General features: G+C 41.0%; 1 protein-coding gene across 2 annotated transcripts in view; it reads right to left on the bottom strand.

The window, feature by feature from the left end:
• Positions 1-1533: 1533 nt before the first annotated feature.
• LOC125457234 (cell adhesion molecule DSCAM) overlaps positions 1534-14086 on the bottom strand; it is a 612502-nt gene continuing 599949 nt past the window's right edge. For both annotated transcript variants that reach the window (XM_048541184.2, XM_059650150.1), the window contains one exon: positions 1534-6095. In XM_048541184.2, coding sequence (XP_048397141.1) covers positions 5755-6095 — 341 coding nt within the window. In that variant the 3' untranslated portion in view covers positions 1534-5754. The remainder of the gene's footprint in view (positions 6096-14086) is intronic.

The raw sequence follows: 14086 nt of genomic DNA, 5'->3' as shown, positions 1-14086 counted from the left end.
GTGCCAGAGAATGCAATAAGTAAAACTAAAAGAAAATGAAGGAATGAGAGTGGGATCACAATCTGAAAGTGTTGAACTCAGTATTGAGTCTAAAAGATTGTAAAGTGCCTAGTCTGAAAATGTGATGCTGTTCCTTCAGTTTGTGCTGATTCACTGGAGCATTGCAGCATCCCGGGAAAGACAAGTGGGCATGCCAGCAGGATGCTGTGTTAAAATTACAGTGCCCTTTAAGGAAGAGATCCAGCTGTTAACATTAGTAGACCTACCTCACAGATATAGCTCGACATTTTCTTCGAAGGTCAGAATTGAAGCTGATCACACATTAATTTTACAGTGTGAAGTTAGTGTGCAGCTCTATTCAAACACTTTGAAAATGAAGGCATCAATAGCAGGCTACATCACGGTCTAACAAATGCCATCTAATATTTGTGCCCGGTAACAATCATCTCAAACAGTGCAGTCATCTCTCCTTGACTACACCAGCTCTACCAGTACCCAACTTCCCATCATTAACAACTTTGTGATTGGGTTAGGAGAAGGATGAGGGAAATCATGCAAATTCCCAATGAATTCTGACCTGGATCATTTTGATTAGAAGTGTGCCTAATCAGATGCAAATTCCCAATGAATTCTGACCTGGATCAATTTGATTAGAAGTGTGCCTGATCAGAGCAGGGCAGAGACTGGCTGATTCATCTCCTGAATCCTCCAAGCTGTTCACTATGTTCAAGGAATGTGATGGGAATACCTACCACAGTGATTGGAATGAGGTCAGTCAGGTGGCCCTGAAAATATGAGTTCCCTGATTGGGACTGTTAACCTTTTTTTTCAGGGAATTCTGGCTGCCAGATATAAACAGGGTGTCTGCTCAATCTAGATGGAGACACTGAGTCAGCTAGGTCAATGTCATTTACTGTGCATATGGAAATAAAGGGTGACTCAATGACAGGATACTGGTCTTCATGGAGTTATTCCCATGGGTGAGTACAGTTCAATGACACTCAAGAAGTTCATCACAGAATACAGATATTTCCTGATTTGGTCTCCCTACTACCAAGATCAATCGGCCCTTACCTCCCAAGCTCTCATTTCCACTGTTTGTTGTATATTCTATGAGATGCAGAACAGCTACTTACCAAGGTTATTTTAATAGCACCACTTTACCTGCAACCAGATAATGAAGAGCAGCAATGTTGTAGGAACACCACCATCTTCAAATGCCATTCTTCCCTCAATATCTTGAAAGTGTCAATCCAGCATTATTGTGAGAAAATCTTCCTCACATGATTCAAGGAGAAAGCCCATTCTAACCTATTCTGGATAACCAACCTTGGTAGCACTATCCCCATCCCAAAGCCTAATGAAAAGTATAAAGGCATAAATGTGTCAGGCATCACTGAACACATAAAATTCAGTTTTATAATAAAGTACACATTCAACATTGGTGTGCAGCAAAAATTGTTTTTTATTGCACAATTATCAGTGGAACGTCCCACAAACAATAAATAAAGAAAGAAGTATTTTTTAAACCATTTGCAATCAAACAGCGATCAATATGAGACTGACTGATGTAAAAGAGTTGTGGGACGGAGCAATGATTCTAATTCCTGAAAGGGTGGATGACAAAGGGTCTCTAAATTCTGGTACAAATGCTCTGTCAATTTTAAAATTACAACAGAGCCCTCTTCTGCATCCCTCCTTTTCTCTTCCTCAATTGGACAACTTGCACGTCCCATGAGATAGTTTCCCAATCTGGGAGCCTGAGCATTTTCTGCCAAGTTAACATTTACCTCGTCTAAAAATAAAACTGTGTCTATTTTAAATAGAATTCATTGTTTATTTTCTGTTGTGGTCATTCCTTATGAAAAGTGGTTAAAATGGGAGTCATCAGTGGTGCTGTTTTTATGTAATACAGGTTTAGAAAGAATATCCATGAGTAATATTTATCAGTATTATTCTTTCATGTGATTTAAGAAGCAGAACATACCCTGGTGATAATTTTCTTTCAAAGTTTTCCCCCAATTCTTAGGTGGAAAGAAAAAAATAGAAAAATAGCTTTTGCTTTTAAAATAAAAGCAAACTTCAAAATATATCCCAGGGACAAATGTTACTTTGAATTTCTGGCTGTGTGTGTATCTTGGGCAATTTGAAGTATAAGTGTTTACAACGGTTAATTTGAACATTAATATTGCTAGTTTGAGGGTATGCAATGGTTCGTTTGAATATTTGAAAGGTTACTCTGCTTGGTTATTTTGAGCAGTTGCTAATACTTATTTAAGAACTTATTGTGAATTGTGTGAATGTCTCCTATTTTTGACTTATGATAATTACATCAACTGATTGTAATGACTAACTGGTAGTTTGTGATCTTATGATTTAGACTTGAGAGATTTAGGTGAGGAGCCCATAATAGTTTGAAATCTGATGAAAATCCAATGACTGCAAAACACTGAATGAGGCACTAGATTCACAGAATTTGTGATTCAGAAACTGTTGCATTCACATATTTGTGCTCAACAAGGAATGCTTTGCTATTGAGAGTACAATATAAACTGGCAAGCTGTGATCTTATCAATGCAGCACCTGGAACGAACATGTGAAACAAGGCACAGTACACATGGTGCAAATGATAGCATTCAAATGTGTATTATTTGTGGCACATGAGGGCATTATAACCTGCAGATCTAATACATATAGGCCCATTGGGGGGGATGTGTTTACTATTTCATTTAAATAATTTCTCAATTCTCAGTATTTAAAACAAAAACTATCCTTATCATGTTTTTTTACACCAATGGAACTTAAATATTAGTGCTTGAACTTAGCCACAAGAAGGTTTTAGAGATGATTAATTCATTGCTTCTGCTTCTTCCTGTGCGGAAGTACTTTTACTGCATTGACTGTTTCAACTGAGATTGAAAACTTGACGTCTTTGGGAATCACAGGCACAGACTATCACCTGCCACTCCACTGAACAATGTATTGAAATGCCAATCTGCTATCTCCAGAGATGAGTAATCTATTTGGTTACCTTGTCTATCCATGCCAGACAAGTGAATATCAGCTCATCTCACCAATTAGCCCGGTTGCCTCGCATAGACCAGTTGTTTTATCTGAATGAATAGTGGACTGGTCATCAACTGTGCACTGCAGGTGATACAAAGAGGATTCATACCTGCAGACCTGAGATTCGATTCAAAACGAATTATCGGAATGAGTTATGGTCAATTCTATCGTTCTTCCTGCTTTCAGTTTTGCAACAAATGATGCCAAACTGAACAGCAATTATCACTGCAGTTGATATCATTGCTGTGATATTTTTCATTATCAATGTTTTCATTTAGACTGGTGCATGCCCTTACATTATGTGTCGAAACACACTGAATAAATCTTGTCTGCCCAGCAGCTGAATGCTCCACTTGTCAATAAGACTAATTGTCTCCAGAACACAGAAAGATAAACTCCAATTAGGCAGGTAATTTGGTCCATGCAGTTCATCCTGCCAAAGCACCTGCAATCTCCCGGTCATGAACTTCTTTGTAACCTGATTAAAATTGATGCTGCAATCTGTCATTGCATTCTAAAAGAAATCGTGTTAGGCTGCAGCCTAATACATACTGTATTTGACTAGAAGATGGAATGATCTTAAAACAATATACTTTATAAACATACCATATTAGATAACCTCTTTAGATAACTTCTTTTGGCGTTTAACAGTCTAACTTCATCAGATGAAAATCTTCTTCAAAACTCTCAACAATCTTCAAAATTGTCCTTGCTTGTGCTTTTAGCAGAGGGTCAGATGGCAAATAATAACAAATTAAACAACTACTTGCTATTGTTAATCTAAATAGAACTTATAGTTAAGTCAACATATTCATGACTTCACCTCTTCCCAAGACCAAAGCTGACATTGAGCAGACGGCACAGGATTGAGACTTTTCTCATATTTGTAATTTGTTGAAAATTGTAAATTCTGATGCTTCTACATCAGAAGCAATGCGGCAAAAACACAACTTCTGTTTTAAAAGTACACTGAGTGTCTGGGTTGTTGCTTTGCAAATTTATCAACCGCCCACAAATTATCTTGGCTAAAAGTAGAGGGTAGCAAGCCTCATCACAACAGTAACAGGAAAGAGATTCTGTAACCTTAGTGATTTTATATCCAAATCCCTTGAAAGATTGGAACATTCTCATTTCCAGCTGACAAGCTGTGAGGGCGTATACCAATGCACTGAAAGCTATTTCCATCCCAGCTGTGGTGGAAAGGAGCAAACATCAGGGTCATCGGTTTATAATTCCTGAAACAAGTTCATTCTGCTTTTGTTACACAGGAACTTGGCCAGTCTTTTAATAAATTTTGCTTTTGCTTCATCTTCTGCGATTTCAACCATTTATAATTAGGGTAATTGGTTCACATTTCCAAATAAGTCATATCTGCTTTGTGGGATTCTGCTTTTGGATGGTGACTCATTACACCGTAGCTGACTCTGTTTCTGGACAAAAGCAGCAACCAGTGACTTTTACAACAAGAAAGCCTTTTGATATCAAATGAAACTATCAGTCACCCGCTCATGGCAGCTGCTGCCTTATATCGTCAGTACCCTTTGTAAAACAGTGCATATATACACGTATCTATATAATATATTTTGTTTTCTTTTTGTTGTTTAAAATGCTTTTTTATTATAACAACAAGACTGAAAAGTTCTGCATGAGGCAACTGTTAAAATTTGACATCAGAAAATACACACAAACACACTATGTAGCAAAGAATTAAAGGTCACCAAACTTTGGTTAGAACTTGAAGCCAGAACCTGTCTGACCAATGCAAGCTTCAGGAGGTAGACACACATGTAGCTGGAACATCAGTTATTATTGGGTTTTCCATCTGTCTCTCTTAATGTTTATTTACCTAAAATAAAGTTAGACCCATTTACATTTATACTTAGACAAGTATATATGCATGTACGTATACTATATGTATGTATACCATAGATATACACGTGCACTGTATACGTACATATACATACGAGTACCAGTAATGCATATATATATGGACTGTAGATTAACCAAGTCAATGAAACATGGCAAGGAGCTTTCCCTTTGATATCCAGCCTTATGGGCTCGTCGTTAATATCACTTTAAATAGATTACTTACATTTTAAAAAATATTTAATAATGTTAATCCCTAACCTAATGGACAATAGGAAAAGATGGAATTGAAGGATTCTGGCACAATGGGCCTCCTTCTGTGCTGTGTTGTTCTACGATTCTACTTCTAGCTAACTGCAAAAGGTGCGTGCATACTTGGCGGCAAACTCTTCAATCAATCAGGGATCGCTGTTTCAACCACAAATGTAGCTTTTCTGTCTTTTTCTTGTGCAATAGTTAAACCATTGAGATTCCCGGTAAAGTGGGTGACAGAGCTTGGTATTCTTTTTCCTCTCTCCTTGTTTTTTTTTGCTATTGTCAATGTCTTCATAATTTGCCTCCATGCATTTCTTAGGAAACAAGTAAAAACACAATGATCTGTGCATATCAGACAATCAGGGTAGGGATGGAGGAGGCTTTGTTTAAAAAAAATGCACAGACATTCAGTTGCTCAGGCATGTCACACCCTGGATCACAACAAAGTCTTTGCAATATCTGATTTTTTTAATATTTTGGCAAATCTTTGATTATAAATATTGGAATCAGTAAAAAAAAGGTAGCTTGAAATTGAACTATTTACAGCCTTGTACAGACATGCGGTTGTTATACCAGGGTATAGGATTTTGCGTAAGGGTTGTTCCCTTGTTTCAAGTGACCGCGATTGTCCAGTAATGATTCTTGGGAGCTGCTCAATTTGGCAGCTTTGCCACGGTCTGCTCCCTCCCTCTGAGGTAATGTCGACGCGGTGCTTGATTGCCATTGCTGTGTGTCCCTGGTAGCTACTTCCACTGGGATTGGCTCCATTACTTGTGTGCGTTTCATGGTGTTTCTTCTCTGTGGCTCCAGACAGGCATGCCCCTGACCAAGGTCTCTGCTCGGACCTGCCACTCCTCTGTGAATCAGGAAGTCCACCCTTAGGTATGGCGGAAGATGCATAAGGTCACCTGCACAGACAATAACAACTGAATCATTCATCTACATACAAGAAAATCACAAAATCATGAAACTTCACAGAAAAAAAGACTATTTGGCCTATGGTGTCCATGTTGGCTCTTCCCAGTGTCCTCCAATTGCTCCTAATCCCCTATATATTTTCCTGAAATTTTCTTCACTTCAAATCGTGATATAATTCACTTAGGAAAGTTAAATCTCCCTCCCTTACTCCTACAGAATCACAGAGTTGTACAGCACAGACACAGACCTTTCAATCCAACAAGAAGTCAGTAGGCCTTTTTGCTAAAGTGGAAACGGTTTCCGAATCACAGAGCTACACTATTTGTGCCAAGTAAACTGATCAGCTACTTCAGAAATGCTGACCAGACATTCTAAATTAATCTGGTTCCATTTGTCAGCATTTGGCTCATATTCCCCTAAACTCTTCCTATTATATACCCATCCAGATGCCTTTCAAATGTTGTAAATGTACCAGCCTCCACTACATCCCTGGCAGCTCATTCCCTACATGCACCACCCACTTTATGAAAAATTTGTCCCTTAGGTCCATTTTAAATCTTTCCCCTCTCACCTTAAAGCTATGCCTTTTAGTTTTGGACTGCCCTACCTGGAGAAAAAGACCTTGGCTATTCACTCTATCCATACCCCTTGTGATTTTATAAACCTCTATAAGGTCTCTTATAGAGATATAGCCTCTTATAGCCTCCGACACTGCAGGGAAAATAGCCCCAGTCTACTGACTCTCCCTATAGCTCAAACTCTCCAACTCAGCAACATTCTTGTAAAATTTTTCTGTACTCTTTCAATTTAAACAACATCTTCCCTCTGGCAGGGAGACCAGAATTGACACTGTACTCCAAAAGTGGCTTAACTAATGCCCTGTACAGCTGCATCATGACATCCCAAAGCCGATTCACAATGCACTGGCCAATAAAGGCAAGTGTACCAAATGTGTTCTTCACCACCCTGTCGACCTGTGGCTCCACCTTCAAGGAACTATGAACATTCACCTCAACGTCTCTTTGCTTGGCAACACTGCCCAGGACCCTACCATTAAGTGTATAAGTCCTGCCCTGATTTGCCTTTCCAAAATGCAACATCTGACATTTATCTAAATTAAACTTCATCTGTGGCCCTCAACCCATCGTCCCATCTGATTAAGGTCCCATTGTACTCTGAGATAACGTTCTTCACTGTCCACAACTTTTCATAACAGATAAAAAAAATTCTGCGTTAAATTACATAAAATAATTTCTTCTCACCTCTTCCTCTGTTTTTTTGCTCACTAACTCTTATACCTGTGTAACTAATCTGCTTGATTTGCTCAGAGATAATGGGAACTGCAGATGCTGGAGAATCCGAGATAACAAAGTGTGGGGCTGGATGAACACAGCAGGCCAAGCAGCATCTTAGGAGCAAGAAAGCTGATGTTTCGGGCCTAGACCCTTCATCAGAAAAAGATGCTTTATGCTTGATTTGCTCGACAGATTTTCACGACCGCTATTAAATGGTCTCTGCTCCCAGGAGAGCAGTTCCACCTTCTCTTGTGCTTCTTTATGACTGACAGCCGTCCTCCTGTTATCATTCCAGTAAATTGCCTCTTTGTTTGTTCCAAGTTCCTGACAGCCTTCACAAAGTACACTGCCCCAGAATTGGAAATTATGCTTGATCTGAGGCCTAATCGGTAGTGTTCTAATACAAGCATTTGAGTTGCCTTTCATAGATGTTACGCTTTTATTCCCATGGAGTTTGTGTGCAGGTATTTTCTATGCAATCTGTTCAGAAATTTCACAACACACGTCTGGAGCAGATGGGACTTGAACCTGGGTCAACTGGCTCAGAGGAAGGGACACTACCATTATACAACAAGAGCCCTTGATAAGGATGAAGAAGTCAGTAGGCCCTTTGGCTAAAGTGGAAACAGTTTCTGAATTACAGAGTTACACTGTATGTGCCGAGTAAACTGACCAGCTACTATTTACTAATGCTATATTTATATTCAATTACCTTGGTGTTCAATAACCAGTGCCAAACTGTGGTGTACTATTGTTGGAGGATAGACTGTCACAACTTACCAACCCTGTCAACACCCCTGGGTTCTGTAGTGTCTTGCAGCAGTGACTTAACTGAGACATCCTGCCATCATGCTTGACGTAGCTACCCTATGAGGCATTAGAGTGGTCAAATCGGGACCATTTAAGTGCCTCATTCCACCATTCTGAGAATTAACCGCATTGCAAAGTGGTCTATCACAAACATGAAAACAAGGAACAAGAGCATGCCACCCAGCCTTGGAGCCTGCTCCACCATTCAATAAAATCAGGGCTGATCTGAGTTCAACCTCAGCTCTACACTCTTGCATAGCTCTGATAATCTTTCATCCCCTTGTTAATTAAGAATCTATCGCCCTCTGCCTGAAAAAAAATTTAAAGACTCAGCATCAACTGCCTTTTCCAAAGATTCTCACTCCTCTGAGAGAAAAGAATGATTTCCTCAAACTGGCAAGATGTTGAGTGAAGTGTTGGTAGGGTAAAGACAGAAGCAGATGAGAGAGGGACAGAGTGAGAGAGATAGAGAGAGAGAAAGAGAGAGGGACCCATTGACAGCCAAAGCCTTGGCCTTGGTTCTGGCCTCCTTGTCCGTCTCTCCCTGTTTCCCTTGTCCTGTGACCACACTGCACCAACTCCTCAGTACTTGTAGTTACAGAACCATTGGTGTAGATGTTCATACTAATGGTTTGCCATGGAGAGCTACAAAGCAGCAAGGTTATCACTCCTAACCACACGCTTTACGCAATTAAGCAAGTAAAATAACATTGGCTGAACGCATAATGAAAGCAAGAAGCACATCACTTAACAGTTCCAACATTTCAACTTGGAAAATGTCTGAATAAAAGATGAAGGAATGATATTAGCAATGTGACATAAAAGCAGCTAACTGTCCACAAAGTATCTGAATACAATCCACCTCATGTATTTTTCACGGGTGCTGAAGATCCCATTCTCGGTCCCACCCACCAATGTCCCAACATGATACTTTCTAGTGAAATGAAAACAAACATTTCAGAAACCTTTCAGCATCAATCTGGTGTGGATAATTAGCACAATGTCCTGTTTCCAAAGAGTAAAAAGACCAGTTGTTTGGTGGCCTCTTCTATATTAGGGAAACGAAGCATAAACTTGGTGACCACTTCGCAGAGCACCTACATTCTGCTCGCAAAAAAGACCCTGGGCTACCTGTTACTTGCCACTTTAATGTACCACCCTGTTCCCTGGCCAACATCTCTCTCTAAGGTTTGCTGCAATGTTCCAGTGAAGGTCAGTGCAAGCTAGAAGAACAACACCTCATTTCCTACTTGGGGACCCTGCAGCCCTCCGGGCTCAATATCGAGTTCAATAGTTTAGGGCCTAAGCTCTCCCATGTCCCAGCCCCCTTCCACACACACCAGGCCTTGTTACCACATAGCCTGCCATTACACACCCCCTGTTGTTAGTCACTAACAGTCCCCATTAACAACTATTCACCTTCCCAGCCTGATCGTTAGCAACTCCTTTGTCTGTCCAAATGTTCTTCTCTCTCTTTAGGCTCTATCCAATTGTTTACTGCCTATCGCACCCCTCCCTCCACCCCATTTTCTGCATATAAACTGGCGCTTTTCCAGCCACCATCAGTTCCGAGGAAGGGTCACCGGACCCGAAGCATTAAACCTGTTTTCTCCACCACAGATGCTGCCAGACCTGCTGGGCTTTTCCAGCAACTTCTGTTTTTGTTTGTGACCATGAAACCATTGCTGAGTGACACAAAATACCTAGTTCATGAATGTCCTTTAGTGAAAGAAAACTGCTATCCTCGCCTGGTCTGGCCTACACATGATTCCAGACCCACAGCAATGTGGTTGGCTCTTAATTGCCCTCTGAAATTGGTGACTAGAATCAGTTATATCAATCCATAAAAAGGTCTCAAAAAATTGCACAGTCCTCCTTACTAGTACCTGGAGTGGAAGGGGTGGTGGATGAAATGTGTCCAGTCCCAAAATTGGGTAAATTGGCTCACAGACTAGTCACGCAATAGCCTGACACAGTCATAGTCAGTGAACACTCAACTAGTAGACAATGCCCCTGACAACACCATCACCATCCCTGGGTTTTTCAGTTTCCACTGGCAGGATAGACAGAGCTTAGGGCACTGCAGTCATGAAGGAGTTGCTCTGTCAATTCTCAATATTGACCATGTACTCCATTAACTCTCATGGCACCAGATCAAACGTGGACAAGGAAGCTTTCTGCTGATTACCCATATTGCTTCATATTGAGAATACCCACCATTGTGTTGAGTGGCACTACCATGATGCTAAATTGATAGATTTCAAACAGACCTAGCAACTCAAGTCATGAGGTACTGTAAGACATTAGCAGGAGTAGAATTGTACCCCAATACAATCTTCAACCTCTTTGCCAAGAATATCCCCATGCTACCATTACCACCTACGTCCATAACTCCATGCCATCACTACCATCTGTGCAGCTCCATAACATCCAAGAAGTTCAAGAACAGTTTCTTATACACCAACAGGCTCATGCATCAACAGCTTCAAAAATAAGTTCCTATGCACCAACAGCTTCAAGAACAGCTTTTTCCTTCCTATCATTAGACTGCTGAATGGACCTCTCTAACTTCAAATAATACTAATTTTGCTTTGTGCACCTCCTAAGCAGCCATAGGGTGCCTCGCTCTGTCTAAGCACCCCATGATCTGTATGTTCTTAATTGCTATGATCTACCTGTACAGCTTGCAAAACAAAACTCTTCGCTGTACTTAGGTACATGTGACTACAATAAATCAAACCAAATCGACAGCTTCCAAAAAAGCTTGACCAGCAGCCCATCCACCACCTTGATCAGCAGTGTGTACTATCTATAAGATACAATCAGCAATGCATGAAGGCTCCTTCAATAGCATGTTCCAAACCGATCTCTGCCAACCAGAAGGGAAAGAACAGCCGATACATTGAAACACCATCAGCTACAAGGTCAAGCCACACATTCTGTCACTGGGTCAAAATCTGGACCTCCCCTCCTAACAGCATTTTGAGTGCACCTCCGCCACACGGACTGCAGCAGTTCAAGAAGGTAGCTCATCGCTTGTTTCTCATGGTTGATTAGGGAAGGTCAGTAAAAACCGTGTCAGACTCCTCAAAGTCCCTTCTTAAGAGCACTGTGGACATATCTACACTATAGACAATGCAGTGGTTCAAGAAGGCAGCTCACCAACATCTTCTCAAAGCCAATTAAGAATAGACAATAAATGCAGGCTGAGCCAATAATGATCACATCCCATGAAACAATTAACTTTTAAAGCCAACTAGAACAGTTGGATTCAAAGTGTGGAGCTGAATGAACACAGCAGGCCAAGCAACATCTTAGGAGCACAAAAGCTGATGTTTCGGGCCTAGGCCTTTCATCACCTTTTTCTGATGAAGGGTCTACGCCCGAAACATCAGCTTTTGAACTCCTAAGATGCTGCTTGGCCTGCTGTGTTCATCCAGCTCCACACTTTGTTATCTCGGATTCTCCAGCATCTGCAGTTCCCATTATCTCTAGAACAGTTGGATTCTTAGTTTAGACAGACAGTCTTGGTCAGTTAGTATTGATTTGGTTAACTTCAGCTATCCCAGGTTTGGGAAGGGCCAGGATCACCCAGGCTTCTGGATCCTACAGGTGAAGGATGCCTCAGAGATTGATGGAGCAAGGTTGTGTATGATGACAATGAGAGCTCTGAAGTTACTGTTTTGGAGGGTGTTGAGCCACAGGAAGTTAGCAAAATCCTGAGTTAGCTCAGTCAGTGAAAGTAAATGAAATCCTAGAGTTTGGAATTGGAGGTTGAGAAGGTTGAGGTTCAAAGACTATTGAAGATATTAGGCCTGGTGCTGGCCAAGATATGAATAATGGATTTACTACTTACAGGTTGTGGCATTGACTATTGTCTTACTTAGTTGAAGGCATTTTGCCTAATCTACAATCTTATATTGAACAATAAAGCAGCCAGAGAATTGAGAGTGCAGTGGAAGAAACAAATATTGATATTGCATGTGCAAACTTGATACTGTGTTTTTGGACATATTTCCAAGGTAAACACATATCTGAAAGTAAGCGTAAACATACATGGAAGTCTACTAGAAGTAGCCATGCGGGTGTAGAGGGAGAAATCTTTATATAAGATGAAATGACAATGCAGGGAATAGGAATGGAGTCAGACAGAAACCCAGCATTATGCTTAGCATAGATGGAATGGTACACTTGTTAGCATGAAAATCAACAGCAGGAGGCCATTCAGCCCCTTGTGCCTATTGCATTATTCAATAATGCCATGGCTAATGTGATCCCAACCTCAAATCTACATTCCTGCCTACCACCAGTAATCTTTCATCCTCTCACTTGACAAGCATTTATCTACCTCTGCCTTAAAAATATACAAGAAACCTTCCTCCATCATTTTTTCAGGAAGAGAATTCCAAAGACTGGTGGTCTTCCATGAGAAAAGAAGTTGCCTGTTCTCTGTTTTATATGGGTGATCTTTAAACAATGGCCCCTAGTTCTATATTCTCCCAAAAGAGGAAAGATCCCTCTCCATATTTAGCTTGCCAACATTCCATCAAGATCTTGTACATTTCAATCAAGTCACCCCTTACTCCCCTGAACTCCAGCAAATACAAGCCTAACCAGTCCAATCTTTCCTCAACCTTTTCATTTCAGATATTACTCTGGTAAACTGTCTCTGAGCTGCCTACAATTCATTTACATCCTTCCTTAAGTGAGATGACCAATAATGTACACAGTACTCCAGAAGTAGTCTCTTTGGTTCCTGTGTAGCTCAAGCATAATCTCCCAACTTCTGTAGTCACGTCCCTTGGTAATAAATAACCATCTATCAGATGTCCTAATTAGTTTCTGTAGCTGCATACTAAGCTTATGCAATTCATGCGTGATGGCACTGAGAGCCCTCTGCAACTCAGAGCACTGCAATTTCTCACCAATTAGATAACAAGCTTCTGTTATATCGTTTTTCTGCCAAAATGGGCAATATCATATTTTCACACACTATTCGCACAGACTGGGGCGGCACGGTGGCTCAGTGGTTAGCACCATAGCACCACAGCGCCAAGGACCCGGGTTCAATTCCAGCCTCGGGCAACTGTCTGTGTGAAGTTTGCACATTCTCCCCGTGTCTGCGTGGTTTTCCTCTGGGTGCTCCAGTTTCTTCCCACAGTCTAAAGATGTGCATGGCCAACATGGATTGGCCATGTTAAACTGACCATAGTGTTCAGGGGTGTGTGGGTTATACGGCAATGGGTCTGGGTGGGATGCTCCAAGGGGCAGTGTGACTTGTTGGGCTGAAGGGCCTGTTCCCACATTGTAGGGAATCTATTCTATACACTGCCTCATCACCTAAATGATAAAATATCCGGTATATCTGATTTATATCTATGTTATCTTCACAACTTTGTGAGTCGATTTTCTATCCATGGCAATATGTTAGCCCCTACACCATGAGGTTTAGTTTGCAGAGTCATACAGCATGGAAACAGATCCTTTGGCCCATCTCGTCCATAGTGACCAGGATTCCCAAACTTAACCAGTCCCATTTGTCAGTGTTTGGCCCATATCCCTCTAAATCTTTCTTATCCATAATCCTCTCCAAATATCTTTTAAATGTTATAATTGTACCCGCCTCTACCACTTTCTCTGGCAGCTCATTCTACACTCGCAACACCCTCTGCGTGAAAATGTTGCCCCCTCAGGTCCCTTTTAAATCTTTCCCCTCTCACATTAAATCTATACCGTCTGGTTTTACACTTCCATCCCTTGGAAAATGACCTTGGCTATTCATCTTATCCACACCTCTCATGATTTTATAAACCTCTATAATGTCAGTCCCTCAGCGTCCAACACTTTGGGGATAAAGTCCCAGCCTGTCTGGCCTC

This window comes from Stegostoma tigrinum, chromosome 12 (genome assembly GCF_030684315.1).
Source record: "Stegostoma tigrinum isolate sSteTig4 chromosome 12, sSteTig4.hap1, whole genome shotgun sequence".
NCBI classification, from domain to species: domain Eukaryota; kingdom Metazoa; phylum Chordata; class Chondrichthyes; order Orectolobiformes; family Stegostomatidae; genus Stegostoma; species Stegostoma tigrinum.
The sequence above is the reverse complement of the archived record's forward strand: the minus strand, read 5'-3'. Positions and strand labels throughout refer to the sequence as shown.